This window comes from Salmo salar, chromosome ssa05 (assembly GCF_905237065.1).
Source record: "Salmo salar chromosome ssa05, Ssal_v3.1, whole genome shotgun sequence".
In the NCBI taxonomy this organism is placed as follows: domain Eukaryota; kingdom Metazoa; phylum Chordata; class Actinopteri; order Salmoniformes; family Salmonidae; genus Salmo; species Salmo salar.
Window position 1 is genome coordinate 69,653,215 of NC_059446.1, and position 21,094 is coordinate 69,674,308.

At 46.4% G+C, this 21,094-nt stretch overlaps 1 protein-coding gene and 1 long non-coding RNA gene across 2 annotated transcripts; both read right to left on the reverse strand.

Annotated features, from left to right (window-relative positions):
* Positions 1 to 13,781: 13,781 nt before the first annotated feature.
* Positions 13,782 to 15,587, reverse strand: LOC123743251 (uncharacterized). Its single transcript, XR_006770057.1, has 3 exons — positions 15,250 to 15,587; positions 14,764 to 15,046; positions 13,782 to 14,668 (listed from the first exon to the last, which is right to left on the reverse strand). It is a non-coding gene; the product is annotated as an uncharacterized lncRNA (long non-coding RNA).
* Positions 15,588 to 16,465: 878 nt separating this feature from the next.
* On the reverse strand, positions 16,466 to 18,230 carry LOC106605691 (apolipoprotein A-IV-like). Its single transcript, XM_014201581.2, has 4 exons — positions 17,984 to 18,230; positions 17,824 to 17,879; positions 17,451 to 17,601; positions 16,466 to 17,333 (listed from the first exon to the last, which is right to left on the reverse strand). The coding sequence occupies exons 2-4, from the start codon at positions 17,861 to 17,863 to the stop codon at positions 16,757 to 16,759; spliced, it is 768 nt and encodes a 255-aa protein (XP_014057056.1). The 5' UTR covers positions 17,864 to 17,879; positions 17,984 to 18,230; the 3' UTR covers positions 16,466 to 16,756.
* Between the last annotated feature and the right edge of the window lie 2,864 nt (positions 18,231 to 21,094).

A 21,094-nucleotide genomic window follows, 5' to 3' on the forward strand; every position in this document is an offset into this window, starting at 1 on the left:
GGCAACAATTCCGGAGACAGGATAGGGCATCGGCATTGATGTTCTTTGAACCTGGGCGGTATGACAAGGTGAAGTTGAATCTAGTAAAGAAAAGGGCTGTAACGGCTGTCTTTGGAAGAAGAGGACCAAGGTGCAGCGTGGAATTTATTCATCTTTTATTTTGGATGAAAAAGGCACTTCACAAAGAAAAAACAAACGACAGCCAAACAGTCCTGACAGGTATCCTAACACATTAAACAGAAATTAACTACCCACAAACCCCAAAGGAAAACAGGCTGCCTAAGTATGACTCCCAATCAGTGACAACAATGTACAGTTGTCCCTGATTGAGAGCCATACCAGGCCAAAACAAAGAAATACAAAGCATAGAAAAAAGGACATAGAATGCCCACACAAATCACACCCTGACCAACCTAAATAGAGACATAAAAAAGGCTCTCTCAGGTCAGGGCGTGACAGTACCCCCCCCCAAAGGTGCGGACTCCGGCTGCAAAACCTGAACCTATAGGGGAGGGTCTGGGTGGGCATTTCTCCGCGGTGGCGGCTCTGGAGCGGGACGCAGACCCCACTCCACCACTGGCTCACCTCACTTTGGTGGCGCCTCTAGAGCGGGGTCCCTCGCCGCGGGCCCCGGACTGGAGGGTGACTCTGGCTGTGCCGGAGGACAGGCGGGCGACTCTGGCTGCGCCGGAGGACAGGCGGGCGACTCTGGCTGCGCCGGAGGACAGGCGGGCGACTCTGGCTGCGCCGGAGGACAGGCGGGCGACTCTGGCTGCGCCGGAGGACAGGCGGGCGACTCTGGCTGCGCCGGACTGAGGGGACTTGCAGCAGGCCTGGCTTTGGGCGCAGGCACAGGACTCACCAGGCTGGGGAGACATGCAGGAGGCCTGGCTGTGGGCGTAGGCACAGGACTCACCAGGCTGGGGAGACTTGCAGGAGGCCTGGCTCTGGGAGCAGGCACAGGACTCACCAGGCTGGGGAGACATGCAGGAGGCCTGGCTCTGGGAGCAGGCACAGGATCCACCAGGCTGGGGAGACATGCAGGAGGCCTGGCTCTGGGAGCAGGCACAGGACGCACCAGGCTGGGGAGACATGCAGGAGGCCTGTCTCTGGGAGCAGGCACAGGATCCACCAGGCTGGGGAGACATGCAGGAGGCCTGGCTCTGGGAGCAGGCACAGGACGCACCAGGCTGGGGAGACTTGCAGGAGGCCTGGCTCTGGGAGCAGGCACAGGACCCACCAGGCTGGGGAGACATGCAGGAGGCCTGGCTCTGGGCGCAGGCACAAGACGTGCAGGGCTGGGGAGGTGCCCAGGAGGCCTGGTGCGTGGGGCTGGAACAGTCTTCACCAGACGGCTAGCACGCACCTCAAGACGAGTATGGAGAGCTGACTCAGGTGACATGAATTCGAGGACACGCTCCGTAGGGCGAATGTCGTGCCTCATGCACCAACACAGCAGCTCTCTCATATCTCTCTCCTCCAATCTCCCCATCAACTCCTTCACTGTCTCTGCTTCTCTCCCTTCGCTCACCTCCAACTTCACCCCGACTAGCTCTGGTTCCATCCTCGGCACCGCCGACCTTCCCATGTGCCCCCCCCCAAAAAAAATCTTGGGGCTGCCTCTCCTCCTCTTGCCGTGCCAGCTGATCCTCCCAGAAACGCCGTTCTGCCTTCGCTGCCTCTATCTCCTCCGGCAGGCGGCGGTATTCTCCAGCCTGTCTCCAGGGTCCCTTTCTGTCCAGTATCTCTTCCCAAGTCCAGGAGTCCTGAACCCTCTGCTCCTCCTTACCACGCTGCTTGGTCCGTTGTAGGTGGGTAGTTCTGTAACGGCTGTCTTTGGAAGAAGAGGACCAAGGTGCAGCGTGGAATTTGTTCATCTTTTATTTTGGATGAAAAAGGCACTTCACAAAGAAAAAACAAATGACAGCCAAACAGTCATGTCAGGTATCCTAACACACTAAACAGAAATTAACTACCCACAAACCCCAAAGGAAAACAGGCTGCCTAAGTATGACTCCCAATCAGCGACAACGATGTACAGCTGTCCCTGTTTGAGAGCCATACCAGGCCAAAACAAAGAAATACAAAGCATAGAAAAAAGGACATAGAATGCCCACACAAATCACACCCTGACCAACCTAAATAGAGACATAAAAAAGGCTCTCTCAGGTCAGGGCGTGACAAGGGCCCAAATAACTTTAGTTTGTGGCGCCCTCCAGCCAGTGTCTCCACTGCCAACTTCACCACCAGGAGCTCCCGATCACCGACGTCATAGTTCCTCTATGCAGGGGAAAGTTTTTTTAGAGTAGTATGCTCATGGATACAGTTTTTGTGGATTACCTTGATGTTGTGACAGGACGGCCCACACGCCCACTTCTGAGGAGTCCACCTCCACCACGACGGGCAGCATATGGTTTGGGTGTTTCAGCAACGGGGTGAAATGCCCCTTCAACAGGCGGAAGGCCTCATCAGCTGTAGGATTCCACACCAACTTACGGGGACCACCTTTGAGGAGAGAGGTGAGAGGAGAGGCGATGGCACTGAAGTTCCTGATGAAGCGGTGGTAAAAGTTGGCAAACCAAAAAACTGTTGTAGTCCCTTTATGGTGGTTGGGACTGGCCATGACCTGACCGCATCTACTTTCTTTTCCTCCAGAACCACTCCCTGCGGGCTGTTCCTATATTCCAAAAAGGAGACCCAATGGAACTGGCACTTCTCCGCTTTGACGTACAGATGGTTTTCCAGGAGGCATCCCAGATCTACCCTGACGTGGGCGGTATACTCCTCCAAGGTGGCCGAGTAGTTCAGGATGTCATCAATATACACAACCACCTGGCGCCCAAGGATGTCTCGAAACACCTTGTTCACGAATGCCTGGAACACCGACGGAGAATTGGCTAAACCATAAGGCATCACCAAGTACTTGTAGTGCCCAGACACTGTGCTGAAGTCCGTCTTCCATTCATCCCCCTCCCGGATGTAGATCAAATTGTAGGCACTCCGCAGGTCCAGCTTGGTAAAAATAACTGGGCCCCACGGAGCTGTTCAGTGGCGGCCATCACCAACGGGAGGGGGTAGCGGTGCTTGGTGTTGATGGCATTGAGACCTCTGTCCTCAATACATGGACGAAGACCCCCCTGCTTCTTGGCCACGAAGAAGAAACCAGCTGATGCAGGGGAGGTGGATGGGGGAATGAAACCCTGTTGGAGAGCTTCCTGGATGGAGGCGCAGAGTCTGTTAGCAGGTCGATGGCACAGTCCCAGGGGCAATGAGGAGGGAGACAGGTGGCGCGAGTCTTAGAGAAAACCTCCCGGAGATCCTGGTAAACCTCCGGGATGTCGGCCTGGAGGGCAACCACAGGACTCTCAACTGACGTGGAACCACAGGGTAAAGGAAAGCAGGTCTTCCGGCATCCAGGTGCCCAGGCCGTAACCACCATCCTTGGCCAGGGAGGCCGAGGACAACTGTACACGGGTGCCTGGATGATGAGGAAGGGGAGGCTTTCCTGGTGCAGGGGTCCCACAGTGATGGTGAGTGGTGCTGTGATGTGTGTGACTGTGCCAGATCCAAGTGGTAGGTAATCCAGCGCTTGAACTGGAAACTGAGAGGAGAGAGGGTATGACATTATGTTCAGAGAGGTGGCAAGGGCCTGGTCAATAAAAATCCCAGCGGCACCAGAGTCCACATAGAGCTGTGGAAACAAAACTTGAGGGACAGCCAGCTAGTGAAATTAGTACTAAAAAGGTTTTGGTGGAGAGTGAAGATGGAATACTCACACCTACCCCAGGAGACGGATGATCACTGGACCGTCTCTTTGATCTAGTGACTCTTGGGTTAGAACGTAGCGGACACTGTGTAAGCTGGTGTCCCTCCTGGCCACAATAGGGACAGAGCCTCAGCTGTCTCCAATGGCATCGCTCAGACGCAGGGAGACGTGTGGCCCCTACCTCTTTGGGTTCAGACTCTGACTCAGATCAGTCAACGAAGAAGAGAGAAAGGCGATGGGAGTGCCAACGCTCCCGAAGGAGGTTATCCAGATGGATGGCCATCGTGATGAGTGCTTCCAATGAGAAGGTGTTGTCTCGGCATGCCAGCTCTGTCTGGCCCTCCTCACGCAATCCTCTTCTGACTAAGGTGCGGAGTGTCGGCTCATTCCACCCGCTGGATGCTGCCACCGTACAAAAGATGAGGGCGTACTCCGCAGCAGTCTGGTTCTCCTGCCATAGTTGGAGTAGGCACTCACCCACCTCTCTGTCCTCCGGTGGATGATCAAACTCCTCTGAACAGTGCCATGAACCTCCCATAGGAACACAGCTCCTCCTCTCCTCTCTCCCACGCCCGCCGGTCAACAGGGAAATAACAGTGGCAACTTTGGACCTCTTGGTGGTGGGGGCTCCCGTTTGATGAGAGAGCACTGGAGGAGGAAGACATGACATGACATTTGGATGGAGTCCTGTCATATTTGTCTGAAAGGGACAAACGGGCATCACTGACCTAGGCAGACTGTTGAATGGGCTGGGGTGCTGGCTCACTGGGTTGATTCATGGCAGAGGATCCTTCGCTCGTTGGGGGTGTCACCCCTTGGGGAAGATCTAGACGTTGAAGAACACGGAAGACCTCATCTATCGCCGTCCCCAGTTGCGCCAGGTGACCGTGGTGTTGACGAAGTAGGTCTCCTTGTTCGCCGACGCAATATTCTGTAACATAGACGCAGGTAGTCAGGAGGCAAGTTTAATGACGAATAACATGGAACGATACAAGAGAAGCATCTAACATGGAAACATAAACAATATTGCCTGGTGTGGGATAACAAAGGAGTACTCGATAAAGGGGAAGTAATCAGGGTAGTGATGGAGTCCAGCTGTGCCTCATGATGGGGCATAGGTGTGCATAATGAGGGTTGCCAGGTGTGCGTAATGAAGGGTTGCCAGGACCCGTGATTAGTAGACCGGCAATGTCGAGCGCCAGAGAAGGGGGAGCGGGAGTAGACGTGACACTCAAGTTTAAGTGAGTCAGCCAGTAAAATGCTACTTGAGTAAAAGTCTGATGGTGTTGTATGGTGAAAGTTAACATCTTGGGTCTTGTAATGGGTTCTGGAAATCCCCAGTGATACCACAACAGAGCTTTCATAATGAGTAATCTTCAGTTGAGTCATTGTTATACTCAGGAAATGAAAGTCTATATATGTGCAATGCTGGCCATATATAGGCCTTGTTATCAGCACCACTACAGATTCCAGCAGTACCGATGGCCTTTACTGAGAATGGTCCAGCAGGCACGCTACCTCTGCTCTCAATACTAGACATTCCTCTCTGTGTGGTAATCACAAGAAGCCTTCTCCCAAGAAACACAAACTGGAATTGGTTCGTTTGTTCAGAGCCTGATAGTATGAGATAAACTCCAGGAGTCAACTTCTATCTCTTCACTGATTGGTCGGAATGGATATGTACAGTAACGTTCAAAAGTTTGGGGTCACTTAGAAATGTCCATGTTTTTGAAAGAAAAGCAAATATTTTGTCCATTAAAATAACATCAAATTGATCTGAAATACAGTGTAGACATTGTTAACGTTCTAAATGACTATTGAAGCTGGAAAGGGCACCGTTTTTATGGAATATCTACATAGGCGTACAGAGGCCCATTATCAGCAACCATCACTCCTGTGTTCCAATGGCACGTTGTGTTAGCTAATCCAAGTTTATCATTTTAAAAGGCTAATTGATCATTAGAAAACCCTTTTGCAATTATGTTAGCACTTCTGAAAACAGTTTTTCTGATTAAAGAAGCAATACAACTGGCCTTCTTTAGACTAGTTGAGTATCTGGAGCATCAGCATTTGTGGGTTCGATTACAGGTTCAAAATGTCCAGAAACAAAGACTTTCTTCTGAAATGAAGGCTATTCCATGTGAGAAATTGCCAAGAAACTGAAGATCTCGTACAGCACTGTGTACTACTCCCTTAACGGAACAGCGCAAACTGGCCCTAACCAGAGTAGAAAGAGGAGTGGGAGGCCCGGTGCAAAACTGAGCAAGAAGACTAGTACATTATAGTGTCTTGGTGGAGAAACAGACATCTCACAAGTTCTCAACTGGCAGCTTCATTAAATAGTACCCGCAAAACACCAGTCTCAACGTCAACAGTGAAGAGGCGACTCCGGAATGCTGGCCTTCTAAGCAGAGTTGTCCAGTGTCTGCACGCTCAAGTTTTCATTTATTTTGTCTTATTTCTTGTTTGTTTCGCAATAAATAATATTTTGCAACTTGAAAGTGGTAGGCATGTTGTGTAAATCAAATGCCACAACCCCCCTAAAAGTCAATTTTAATTCCAGGTTGTAAGGCAACAAAATAGGAAAAATGTCAAGGGGGTGAATACTTTCACAAGCCACTGTATTTTATGAAGCTGCCAGTTGAGGACTTGTGAGGCGTCTGTTTCTCAAACTAGACACTCTAATGTGCTTGTCCTCTCGCTCAGTTGTGCACTGGGGCCTCCCACTCCTCTTTCTACTCTGGTTAGAGTCAGTTTGCGCTGTTCTGTGAAGGGAGTAGTACACAGCGTTGTACGAGGTCTTCAGTTTCTTGGCAATTTCTCGCATGGAATAGCCTTAATTTCTCAGAACAAGAATAGACTGACGAGTTTCAGAAGAAAGTTATTTGAACCCACAAATGCTGATGCTCCAGACACTCAGCTAGTCTAAAGAAGGCCAGTTGTATTGCTTCTTTAATCAGAACAACAGTTTTAAGCTGTGCTAACATAATTGCAAAAGTGTTTTCTAATGATCAATTAGCCTTTTAAAATGATAAACTTGGATTAGCTAACACAACATGCCATTGGAACACAGGAGTGATGGTTGCCGATAATGGGCCTCTGTACACCTATGTAGATATTCCATAAAAAATCTGCAGTTTCCAGCTACAATAGTCAATTGGAACATTAACAATGTCTACACTGTATTTCTGATCAATTTGATGTTATTTTAATGGAAAAAAACATGGACATTTCATGGACCCCAAACCTTTGAACGGTAGTGTATATATCTAGCCAGCTAGCATATCTTGAGATGTACAGCCACTGCAGTGCATGTGCTCTCTTCTGACTACAAGCAGTTTGAGGACACATTTTTAAAAACACTTTTACCATCTTAGTTTACACATTACTTGACTGGATAAAAAATCTAAATAAAATCAAATGACCAATCAGGTGTTTACAATGTCTCTCAGTTTGATGCATAGAACTCCACATGCTTCCTCTACTCTATGTCACAGTATGGGTGTGTCACATGGGAAAAGTGGGCATTCAGCAGCATGTCAAGTCCAGTCCTGTTCAGCACACAGTCAGAGGATTACTGAAGTAATTGAATTCAAACATCTTCACAATCTGTTGTCACACAAATCCTTTTGTGATATCTGACCGGCCTCTGTTATTAGTTATTTTTCTCCCACATTTAATGTGCGAACAGCATTGAATTGGGTTTTTATAGTTGTTCCTACAGGTTCCTAAGATTGTTGGATTACAAAGGAAAACCCAGTCGCGAGCTGCCCAGTGACTCGAGCTTACCAGACCAGCTAAATTCCTTCTATGCCTGCTTCGAGGCAAGCAATGCTGAACCATGCATGAGAGCACCAGCTGTTCCGGACTACTGTGTGATCTCGCTCTCGTAGCCAATGTGAGTAAGACCTTTTAAACAGGTTAACATTTACAAGGGTCAGACGAATTACCAGGACATGTACTCAGAATATGAGCTGAACAGCTGGCAAGTATCTTCACTGACATTTGTAATCTCTCTCTGACCCATTATCTAATACCTACACGTTTCATTTACATTTTAGTTATTTAGCAGACACTCTTATCCAGAGCAACTTACAGTAGTGAATGCATACATTTCATACGTTTTTTTTCTTCCATACTGGTCCCCCGTGGGAATCAAACCCACAACCCTGGCGTTGCAAACACCATGCTCTACCAACTGAGCCACACAGGACCACCATAGTCCCTGTGCCCAAGAATGCCAAGGTAACCTGTCTAACTATTTCCCAGTAGCACTCACTTCTGTAAGCCATGAAATGCTTTGAAAGGCTGGTCATGGCTCACATCAACACTGTAATCCCAGACACCCTGGACCCACTCCAATTCTCATACCGCCCCAAGAGATCCACAGAAGACAGAATCTCTATTGTAACTTGATCTGGATCCTGGACTTCCTGATGGGCCGCCGCCAGGTGGTGAGTGTAGGCAACATCACATCTGCCATGCTGACCCTCAACACGGGGGCCCCTCAGCGGTGCAGGCTTAGTCCCCTCCTGTTCTCCCTGTTCACCCATGACTGCATTGCCACGCACGACTCCAACACCATCATTAAGTTTGCAGACGACACAACAGCCTGATCACCGACGACAATAAGACAGCCTGTAGGGAGGAGGTCAGTAACCTGGCAGTGTGGTGCCAGGACAACAACCTCTTTCTCAATGTCAGAAAGACAAAGTAGCTGAGCGTGGGCTACAGGAAATGGAAGGCCGAGCATGCCCCCATCCACATCGACGGAGCCATATTGGAGCGGGTCGAGAGCTTCTAGTTCCTCGGTGTCCACATCACTAAGGAATTATCATGGTCCACACACACCAAGACATTTGTAAAGAAAGCCTTTCCCCCCTCACAAGGCTGAAAAGATTTGGCATGGGCCCTCAGATCCTCAAAAAGTTGTACAGCTGCACCATTGAGAGCATATTGACTGGCTTCATCACCGCTTGATATGGCAACTGCTTGGCATCTGACCCCAAGGCGATACAGAGGGTAGTGCGGACGCCCCAGTATATCATTGGGGCCGATCTCCCTGCCATCCAGGACCTCTATACCAGACAGTATCAGAGGAAGGCCATAGAAATTGTCGAAGACTCCAGCCACCCAAGTCATAGACTGTTCTCTCTGCTAAATAGTTAAATAGTTAACCAAATAGCTACCCAGGTTATCTGCATTGAACTCTTTTGACTCATCACATACACTGCTGCTACTGTTTATTATCTGTCCTGTTGACTAACTTCATCCCTACCTATATGTACATATCTACCTTAATTACCTGCTACCCTTGCACATCGTTACTCATTGTGTATTTATTCCTTGTGTTATTATTTTCCTAGAATGTTTTCTATTTTTTTCACATTTCATACACCTGTTGTTTATGAAGCATGTGACAAATACAATTTGATTTGATTGTAATTTGGTTCACTCTTTTTATTTAAATGTCTCAGCCTGAGCTGAACTCAATACCCTACCCACTGCTGCTCTTCCTGCTGGGACAGACAGACATGTCCTACTAAAGCTGGGACCACAAGGGACAGGGATAGCAGCACAGCTGTTATGAAAAGTAGTGCAGTAGAGCTTTTGTAATGTCTTTCAAGGCATGAACATTGGGGTCATAGAAACAGGGAGAGAGAATGAGAGGGAAGTGAGAGAGAGAATAAGAAGAATGATGGTACGGTATAAGTAGCTGTAGACAGACAGACCGACAGACTTCTACAGAGTTCTGTAACAGAAGACTCTTCCTCTTGTCCTAAAAATATATACTTCTTTGTTCCCTCTCATTGTAAGGATGGGTGATGTGGTAATATGCGTCTACCAGGGCAGTGTGTGAGAGGTTGTCGGTTAGCAGTGAACTCTCATAACCCCAGCCAGCTCATCTTGGAGTCAGGAGTGGTGTGACGGGAGCTGGAGGACTGTGGTCTGTGGTTAGTTGGTCACCTCTGGTCAGAGTGAGACCTCTCACCTCTAACTTCACATGAGTCTGTTATGTCACCACAACTGGCTGTGCCTGGGCCAAAGGACGCTCAGCTGGGCCGAGTTTTGAAACTAGGTTTGATTCTATTCTCCGTGTGTGTGTGGTCAGTCATCTGCTTCTGACTCACTGATTTTGCTTACGTAGCTGACTGGTGGCAACTTGCACCGAACAATAGGTTGACCTCACCTCCAATGTCCTTTTTACATAGAAATACAGTGTCTGTTCACTAGCAAACAACAAGGACCATAAATCAAACACAGTTCACTATGTAAAAATGCTGCTCCAAGGAACATAAGGAACACTGTAAGGACTATTTCCATACTTGTCTCTTGTCTCTTCTTCTTATCTATTGACCTTTTGCCAGTTCATTATAGGCTTAGATGCGGGCCCTTTATTTAGTCTATCATTACAGAACCCCTGTGGCATAAGGCAGATCTCAGATATTTGTTTTACAGTCTTACTACCAGGCAAAGACCTAAATCAACATCCACTTTTGGTTTATGTTGAGTTGTCATGTTCCCTGTTCTCACAGAGTTGTTTTATGGACATATGTTCTGCTACCCAATGCAGGTAACAGTAAACAAATAATATGCTTGTCTAACAGTGTTTGGAGGGTTAACAGTATGGCCAGTAGAACGCGTTTGACAGGTCATTTATATTAGGTTGATAGTGTAATGATGTTGAACAAAGGAAGTACATGGCTAACCCAGCAGGATTAACGGTCACTGGTGCTAGTGGCAGTTTGGGGCAGAGCCAAGGAATTTTGTTTACCTCTGGGTGAGGCAGCATGGGAGAGCCCTGGCAGAGCCAGAGGGTGAGAGGGGGAGGATGGGTGATACAGGTACATCATCAGACATGCAGAAACAGCTCTGAACATGCTCCATACACACCTCTGGAGGGGGTTTGGGATTGTGGGGTGTGATAGGATTTCAGATAGTGTTACAGGACTGTGTTGTTTTTACAAGTAATTCAGAGAGATAGGGAGGGGGGGGGGGTGAGGTAGAGAGAACTGTACATGACTGTTTGTCAGGTCATTGTATATGCGGTTATTTTCTGATTTCTGTGAAGAGGTCAGTAAATCACCATGATTGCACAGGGCTTTATAATTCCCTGAATTGACAATGAACTGCCACTAGATGGCATTCATTCTAAAACTATGTTGAAGGAGAAAGCAAGCTATTGCCAGTAGTGTGTATTCATGGATGCCAAGGGAAGCCAGGCTTCCCCCCAAAATGTACCAATAAAAAAATAATAAAACATACACAATAATTTATATATTTTGAGCTAAACTGAGTGAACTCAACTGTGAATGGTCCTGGTGCACCAAAAAAAAGTGTTTATTGAAGCCAGTTTGGATTTGGATTCACACCAACCACATCACATCAAAATAAACAAAAAACTTGAATTGTTGCATCTCGTTGTGTTGTTGTCCTCCGGTGGCCTTATCCAAAATTAGCCATGGATGGAGATAGGGATTTGGATCCAAATGTTAATTCATACATTGTGCTCCTGGCCTCAGAGGATGGAAGTTCAATACATAGCTACAGTAGATGTTTTTATTTTGTTGACATTTTTTTTAACCTTCATTTAACTAGTCAAGTCAGTTAAGAACAAATTCTTATTTACAATGACGGCCTACCCCGGCCAAACCCGGATGACATTGGGCCAATTGTGCACCGCCCTATGGGACTCCCAATCATGGCCGGATGTGATACAACCTGGAATCGAACCAGGGACTGTAGTGACGCCTCTTACATTGCCTTAGACCGCTGTGCCACTCAGGAGATGACAGCTGCACCACTCAGGAGATGTAGTAGGCTAATGTTAACTAACTGGCTAATCGTTGCCCATGAAAGGAAGTTAGGCTAGCAAGCAAGCATTTTAGCCCAGTAGCCTAGGACAATAAAAACGAAAAGCATGTAATGTAAGACAGTCATAGACCGTTTCGTCAACATGAAAGAGAGGAGGATGACATTGGCGCTTCTCTTCAAGTAGGGTGAGTCAACATGTTTTTTCTACACACACAGAAATCAGTACCATGGACAGCCACATGATATTTAGCTTACGTTGATTGGACTAAATTGTTCCGAGAATCTTTTAGTTGTAACTGTATTAGATTACAGTTTTTCCCAATTGCTAAAACACAATTTTGCAAACTAGGCTGGTTTTATCAAAATACTTAACACAATTCACAAAACCACACACCCAAACTGCAAAATATCTCATATATCCTGCAAAATGAGGCACTGCAACCAAAACTACATATAGCATTATCAAAATCAAACGTTTGCACGAAATGGCAGACACTTCATTCATATTACCAGATTTTTATCTAACAAACTACACACTGTTGGGCATAATGAAAAGCACTCTCATCTTTAGTAAGCTTTGCCATAATACTAAAAGAGTTCAAATTGTAAAAAATTCTTCAGATGCACAGAAATATTTGCAGATACACACATGCTGTTGAAACATTTTATTTTTTATTTTTCACCAAACAAGTCAGTGCAACATATGCACAACATATATATTTCCATTGGACTGAACAAAAATATGCTCACAAAAAAACAGTAAACTGAAAAAGAAAATTGCAGACAAAATGTGTAGAAAAAATATATACACTGCTCAAAAAAATAAAGGGAACACTTAAACAACACAATGTAACTCCAAGTCAATCACACTTCTGTGAAATCAAACTGTCCACTTAGGAAGCAACACTGATTGACAATAAATTTCACATGCTGTTGTGCAAATGGAATAGACAACAGGTGGAAATTATAGGCAATTAGCAAGACACCCCCAATAAAGGAGTGGTTCTGCAGGTGGTGACCACAGACCACTTCTCAGTTCCTATGTTTCCTGGCTGATGTTTTGGTCACTTTTGAAAGCTGGTGGTGCTTTCACTCTAGTGGTAGCATGAGACGGAGTCTACAACCCACACAAGTGGCTCAGGTAGTGCAGCTCATCCAGGATGGCACATCAATGCGAGCTGTGGCAAGAAGGTTTGCTGTGTCTGTCAGCGTAGTGTCCAGATCATGGAGGCGCTACCAGGAGACAGGCCAGTACATCAGGAGACGTGGAGGAGGCCGTAGGAGGGCAACAACCCAGCAGCAGGACCGCTACCTCCGCCTTTGTGCAAGGAGGAGCAGGAGGAGCACTGCCAGAGCCCTGCAAAATGACCTCCAGCAGGCCACAAATGTGCATGTGTCTGCTCAAACGGTCAGAAACAGACTCCATGAGGGTGGTATGAGGGCCCGACGTCCACAGGTGGGGGTTGTGCTTACAGCCCAACACCGTGCAGGACGTTTGACATTTGCCAGAGAACACCAAGATTGGCAAATTCGCCACTGGCGCCCTGTGCTCTTCACAGATGAAAGCAGGTTCATACTGAGCACATGTGACAGACGTGACAGAGTCTGGAGACGCCGTGGAGAACGTGCTGCTGCCTGCAACATCCTCCAGCATGACCGGTTTGGCGGTGGGTCAGTCATGGTGTGGGGTGGCATTTCTTTGGGGGGCTGCACAGCCCTCCATGTGCTCGCCAGAGGTAGCCTGACTGCCATTAGGTACCGAGATGAGATCCTCAGACCCCTTGTGAGACCATATGCTGGTGCGGTTGGCCCTGGGTTCCTCCTAATGCAAGACAATGCTAGACCTCATGTGGCTGGAGTGTGTCAGCAGTTCCTGCAAGAGGAAGGCATTGATGCTATGGACTGGCCCGCCCGTTCCCCAGACCTGAATCCAATTGAGCACATCTGGGACATCATGTCTCGCGCCATCCACCAACGCCACGTTGCACCACAGACTGTCCAGGAGTTGGCGGATGCTTTAGTCCAGGTCTGGGAAGAGATCCCTCAGGAGACCATCCGCTACCTCATCAGGAGCATGCCCAGGTGTTGTAGGGAGGTCATACAGGCACGTGGAGGCCACACACACTACTGAGCCTCATTTTGACTTGTTTTAAGGACATTACATCAAAGTTGGATCAGCCTGTAGTGTGGTTTTCCACTTTAATTTTGAGTGTGACTCCAAATCCAGACCTCCATGGGTTGATAAATTGGATTTCCATTGATTATTTTTGTCTGATTTTGTTGTCAGCACATTCAACTATGTAAAGAAAAAATTATTTAATACGATTATTTCATTCATTCAGATCTAGGATGTGTTATTTTAGTGTTCCCTTTATTTTTTTGAGCAGTGTATATAAAAAAAAAAGAGGCAAGAAAAATAATTAGGCAGCATCTTGCTGCACAGCTGGGTCTGGCCACAACGCCTCGTCCACATCACAGGCATTATCTTCCCTTGCCAGACATCGAGGGAAGAAGCGCCTTGAGTGCCTTATCCATCCCTGAATCGCACCCACATCAATCTCATCACATGCCTCTTCCATAGGCTGCACAAGAGGCATGCGCACAAAGGGCTGCCGGTCGTATACCTTCCACCGCCATGCCAAAAATAACTCTTCTATGGGTTTCAGAAATGGTGAGTATGGTGGGAGGTATTGCACGAGAAATGGTGGGTGGTGAGCAAACCAGTTTTGGACTGGGGCTGCACGATGAAAGCTCACGTTGTCCCATACTACAAAGTACCGGGTTCTTTGATGGTCTGCATCATTCATACGCTCTGGTGGTATGAGAATGTTGTGGAGTCTGTCCAGAAATGTGAGAATATGGGCTGTGTTGTATGGTCCAAGTTTGGCATGACGGTGGAGGACACCATGCGTATTAGAGATGGCAGTGCACATTGTGATGTTCCCACCACGTTGGCCGGGAACATCTATAATGGCTCTGTGGCCAATGACGTTTCTCCCCCTTCTTCTGGTCTTTGCTAGGTTGAATCCAGCCTCATCTATAAAGATGAACTCGTGGGATTGCATGAGCATCCATTTCCAGTACTCTCTGAAAACAAAGAACAAAAGCAGTCAATATGGTGTTATCCAGTACACTGGGAAACTATGTTGCGTGTAGTGTACTGCAGTCAATATTGTACTTACATCCACATATGCTCATCTGAACTCTTTGTTTCTTTGAGAGTTTCTCTCAAACGGCACCTTATAAAGTTGTTTCATTCTGATTTGGTTTCGCTTGAGAATGCGAGCCAATGTGGACAGACTGACTCGTTGAATGTTGTTGAATATGGTGTTGTCTTGGATGATGTGGCCTTGCATTTCTCGTAATCTGATTTCATTATTTTCCAAAACCAAGTTTACAATGGCACCTTCCTGTACCCCGGTGAACATTTGGCCCCTTCCTCCACCATGGTTGTGTCTCTCAGTCCTTTAGAAAAACAAAAAAAACAAAATATAGGGCTTGGACAATGCAGCCTAAAGATATTTCCCCCACAGTAGAGTAAATTCTACAGGAAATTTGTGCAGTTAGTGTATGACATCAGCCATTCATGAAGTAAACAGGTGTCACCCAACTGATACACTATGACATGGGGTGTACTACATAGTGTGAAAGAAATTTTGGTTACATACCTGTACTCCAGTCTACATGTCCGGATGACACAGGCGACAGTATAACGGCTCAAGTTGGGCTGCACTCTCTGTCCAGCCTCTCGCATTGTCAGCCCATGGTTGATGATATGATCAACTAAGGTTGCTCTGATTTCATTTGAAAGTTGTTGTCTTCTTTGGCCATGAACTCCTCTACCAGCTCTACCTCTACCAGCTCTACCCCTACCTCTCACTCTTCCTCCCCCTCTCATTCTCACCCTCCCTCTTCCTCTTCCTCTCTCTGCAACGGCTTCCATTGTTGTTGTAAAACAAAAGGTGCTCACCTGTGGTCTTTTCATAGTGCTTACTTCCTGATTGAAGTGGTAACCATTAACCATTGAGGTGTTTGTTTCATCTCCTTTCATCAAATGTATTGGCCAATTATCTCATGTAGTGTCATTTTGAATGGCAGTGTTATGAAATGGCAAACATGTGACTTTATGTCAGATTGTTGTGTCTTATGCAGAGAACCGTGTGCAGTGCATTTAAAAAGTGCCATTTTGAATTGCAAAATGTGTGTAAAGCAGAAAATGTGTTTAGACTTTTGGAGACTTGAGAAGAGGTTTTGCTCTCTGTGTGTCAGTTTAAATAATTGTGCTGTGCATGTCATTTTAGTGTGTTAGCAATTGGAAAAAACTGTAAGCATAGGTGATTTGATGATGTTGAAATGTTGAAGTGGTGCTGGAATAGTGGAGGCAGCTCCTGTTTTCTCTGGGACCTGCAGTAACTCTCCGCTGTTCTAAATCAATAGTTGTTCAGTAGTTCGAAAATGTCCAAAATATTAACTTGATTGACCATGCTGTAGGTCATGTAACTGTTTATTTAAGGTAATATGTTTTGTGGACTACACCGGACATATGTGGCTCTCCGGTTTTGTGATGAAACAAATGTGTGGTTGAATTTATTCTGCCATTGTGTGTTCTTTTATCTCGGCCTTTGGCCTATATATATCACGGTGTCAAGGCATATTAACTAACAGGTTATAGAGCAAACAACACAATTTTCACAACACAGAGGTTGTAATTATGGCTTCCACTTTGAAGACAAACACTGCAGGCTATAATCCTAATAGCTTTTACTCCCCCTTTGAGTTAGATATTTAACTTCTTTAATGAGAAGAAATGTACTTACTATGACTGAGATATGTGGTTGTCCCACCTAGCTATCTTAAGATGAATGCAGACACAATACATTTAAGTAATGTTTAGTTTTGCTTTTTATTTCTATAAATGAAGAATACAACACCAATATGGCACAGTCAATGACCAACCTTCGGATAACAAACAAACAAAATACAAAGATGTCATTGACTCATCAGAGCCAATTCAGTTCATACAAAATACAGAATGGACCTCATCTGCATTACCAAGTTCATCTTTGTAAACTCTCCCTCATTCTATTGGCAATGGTGGCATGTTCTAAGGCTTTGAAGGGAGAATACAGTCTTCAAAAGGGCAAGAGTAGTCCGTTGGAGGAAAGTGTTTGTGATTTAGTTGGTGTTGGTGAAGGCCTGGTAGAGGGCGGTGAGCTGGGCCTTCAGGTCCTGGGCGTAGGGGTCCAGCTTGTCCTTGAGGTCCTCAGCATAGGGGGCTAGGCTCTGCTGCACCATCTGAGCTCTGGTGGTCAGCTGGCTCTGGAGGTTCTCGGCCAGGGGGGCCACACTCTTCTGGAAGTCCTGCAGGCGCAGGTCCACTTTCTGCTTCAGCTCATCTGTGTAGGGACCCAGCTGGGACTGCATCTCCTTCACACTCTGCTCCAGACTCCCCTTCAGCTCCTCACTCTTCTGGAGCAGGGTGGCCCTCAGGGCCTCGGAGTCCAGGGACTCTGCGTAAGGGGCCAGATCCTGTTTCAGCTGCTCCACTCTCTGCTGGACTTGTGTCTTGATCTCCTCCGCGTAGGGCTCCAGTTTCCCCTTGACGCTGCCCAGGTCCTGCTCCAGACGCTCTCTCAGCACCTCAGCCTCCTGGGTAATCTTGGTCATCAGGTCCTTGGCTGCAGGAGGAAGCTGCTCCTGCAGGGAGATGGCGTATTGGCTGGCCACATCAGCACTCTCTGTGATGCGGTCACTGCAGGAGAGGAGAGGAGAGGGGGGTCAGTTCAGGTCCCCATCCTAGTAATCTGAGCGATTCGACTATAGACATTCCACACGTTATGACAACTACATCACAGATCACATTACTTACTTGACATCCTGTCCCAGCTGAGACTTCCTGATCATCTGGACGGTGTCGTCGGCTGTTTGCGTTGCCTTGGTGACGTAGTCCCAGAAGGCATCTGTCAGCTGCTCCAGCTGTGGCTTAGGCTCATCAGCGTAGAACAGGTTAGCGTGGCAGCCTGTTGGGGTGTAGCAGAAGAGTTTGTTGTTGTGAAACAACTAGTTATGCATGGCAGCCTGTTGGCGGCATTCAGGTATCTAGAAAATTATACTCCCTCTGCTATGGTTGTTATTATTGACTATTGACTTAAAATTAATTTGGTAGATTGATGTATTATGTTGCTGTACTTCAGCTCTATAAATTTCACTTATAATCTGAAATATTCTTGTATCCCACTCACCAGTGAATACAGCCAGAGCGAGGACCACAATGATCTTCATGACTCTCAATCAGATTCTGTGAAATAAAGCAACAATCACTTAAAACATTGTAATCCACCAGATAAAAACCAACATAGAATGCTATCAAATAATATCATGGACTTGTAGAATCCAGTTTACCGTCTTTGTGTATGAGTGTGTTGGTGTATCTCTGAGTCCAGTCTGCAGTGACTAGTTTCAGCCGTGTCCTGGCCTGTATATACAGTGAGCAGGGCAGTAAGGAACACAAAGTCCAGGAGCCAGTGCCTCGCTGTCAGCAGTGCTCCAAATCATAAACCCTCAGACCGCAGTGCACCACTCAGCACCTGTCTACCTGACCTAGCCCAGTTCTGTCCTGACAACTCACCCTGGACCTGTCCCAATGAACCCCTGGACCCAGAATGCACAGGAGAGCACTGCGTTATCATCACCTCTGGGTAAAGTGTCACAAACACAGTTTGGGACATAAAATAGTGGTCAGAGATGCTCAGTGAAGACCAATCTCCTGGGACTGCATGCTGATAAACACATCTCCATTCAATCCTCTTGTCTATAGTTTTTCAATGATATACAGTAGTGATACATGTGCAGCAGGACACTTGTTGTCTTTGCCGTTATACAGGTCTGTTACTGTTAATATCATCTGAGGGTAGATGTGTTGTATTGAGGCTTATGCACTTTTACATACACTAGCCTGTTTCTTTCTCTCAACCATAATGTATATTTGTCTTTATAGATGATGCTACAACTCTACAATGTTGATAGTGAGTATCTGGTTCACACCAGGTCAGTTTCATGGATTTTTCCTTGATGGCACAGAAAGTCTCAGATCGAATCAGCCATTCTCTGAGCCAATCACAGCCATTTCTCAGACATAAATAGCACTTTGTCCAGACAACACCTTCCTTCCAAACTTCATGATATATCATTCTGATCAGATAGGGTATTGATTTATAGTCAGTTTAAGTTTGATGCCCAGCCAGCTGGCATTAACTCCCAGAATATATTCTATGATATAGTTTTCAGTTTCACTGTGAGGTCATGTGTTCAAGCACTTCCATGTGTCAGTTGTCTGACCAAAGTTCATTTGACCCCGGCCCATGCACACTGTGATAGGGTCTAGGGTTAGGGTTCGCAGGGGCCCAGTCCATTCATTAGATGTGATTTCACAATAGCTAGTAGATAAGGTATGGTGTCTAGGAATTTATTTGGAATCAATTAAATGTTACAGTACACTTAAATGTTTCAATGGAAAGCTCCCCTTTTGTCATACTGTAGTTATTCTGTTTAAATGGATAGTGGGTTACTGTGCTATACTGGTAGTTTACCTTGTCATAACCTTACCCCCAGGTTATTGCGCAAAGAAGTGTCTGGGAACAACATTACCATGTCAAAAAGGTGGATCAGTCTACCCAGAGAATGGCCAGATTGAGAATCTTCACAGCACTCATTCTACATCACTTGAGTTATTCATGATGTCACATCCTGGTAATCTGGAGCTGTGAATTCAGGAGTTAAATTCTAAACCTCATATCTGCCCACTGTGCCTTATTACAAACCATCACAGTGCCACTCTATAGAGAGTAGAATAAGGAGAGGCAGTTGCCTGGAATCTACAATTCCCTATGTAACATTCAACACCTCAAATAACCTCTGACCCCAGTGATGACTAATATGTGTGAAGGTTGACACTGCGCTATAGGTTTGCGTTGGCAGTTGAGGTGACACAACCGTTGGGATGCCACCGTTGATGGCTGAACAAACGCCAGGATGTCTATATTTAATTTCACCTTTATTTAACCTGGTAGGCTAGTTGCAAAAAGTTCTAATTTACAACTGTGACCCGGCCAAGATAAAGCAAAGCAGTGCGACACAAACAACAACACAGAGTTACACATGGAATAAACAACCGTACAGTCAATAACACAATATAAAAAAAGAAAGTTTATATACAGTGTGTGCAAATGGCGTGAGGAGGTAAGGCAGTAAATAGGCCATAGTAGCGAAGTAATTACAATTTAGCAGATTAACACTGAAGTGATAAATGAGCAGATGATGTGCAAGTAGAGATACTTAGTGCAAAAGAGCAGAGAAGTAAATAAAAGCAATATGGGGATGAGGTAGGTAGATTGGGTGGGCTATTTACAGATGGACTATATACAGCTGCAGCGATCGGTTAGCTGCTTAGATAGCTGATGTTTAAAGTTAGTGAGGGAAATATAAGTCTCCCACTTCAGCGATTTTTGCAATTCGTTCCAGTCATTGGCAGCAGAGAACTGGAAGGAAAGGCGGCCAAAGGAGGTGTTGGCTTTGGGGATCACCAGTGAGATATACCTGCTGGAGCGCGTGCTAAGGGTGGGTGTTGTTATCGTGACCAGTGAGCTGAGATAAGGCAGAGCTTTACCTAGCATAGACTTATAGATGACCTGGAGCCAGTGGGTCTGGCGACGAATATGTAGCGAGGGCCAGCTGACGAGAGCATACAGGTCGCAGTGGTGGGTGGTATAAGGGGCGTTGGTAACAAAACAGATGGCACTGTGATGGACTGCATCCAGTTTGCTGAGTAGAGTATTGGAAGCTATTTTGTAGATGACATCGCTGAAGTCGAGGATCGGTAGGATAGTCAGTTTTACTAGGGTAAATTTGTTGCGAAATAGAAAGCCAATTCTAGATTTGATTTTGGTTTGGAGATGTTTAATATGAGTCTGGAAGGAGAGTTTACAGTCTAGCCAGACACCTAGGTATTTGTAGTTGTCCACATATTCTAGGTCAGAACCGTCCAGGGTAGTGATGCTAGTCGGGCGGGCGGGTGCGGGCAGTGATCGGTTGAAAAGCATGCATTTGGTTTTACTAGCGTTTAAGAGCAGTTGGAGGCCACGGAAGGAGTGTTGTATGGCATTGAAGCTTGTTTGGAGGTTAGTTAACACAGTGTCCAAAGAAGGGCCAGAAGTATACAGAATGGTGTCGTCTGCGTAGAGGTGGATCAGGGAATCACCCGCAGCAAGAGCGACATCATTGATATATACAGAGAAAAGAGTCGGCCCGAGAATTGAACCCTGTCGTACCCCCATAGAATGAAATCATGTCCAAATTGAAAGGTCAAATGTACACTAATGCCAGCATCCGTAGAATCTAGGTAGTATTATATGTGGTTGTGGTCTCATTGCTTGACCTGATTACAAAGTGTCTTTGGTGTGGACATGCTTAAGGTTATCTGCCGGCCATCAGCAGTGAAATACCTTTACCCATTAG

Bases quoted from the DNA above. Each gene is read 5' to 3' on its own strand.
- LOC106605691 (XM_014201581.2), bottom strand. From the start codon at position 17,863: ATGAAGATCATTGTGGTCCTCGCTCTGGCTGTATTCACTG. The intron at 17,602-17,823 runs GTGAGTGGGATA...ACACCCCAACAG, and splicing joins CGCTCTGGCTGTATTCACTG to GCTGCCACGCTAACCTGTTC. The intron at 17,334-17,450 runs GTAAGTAATGTG...CCTCTCCTGCAG, and splicing joins CAGCTGGGACAGGATGTCAA to TGACCGCATCACAGAGAGTG.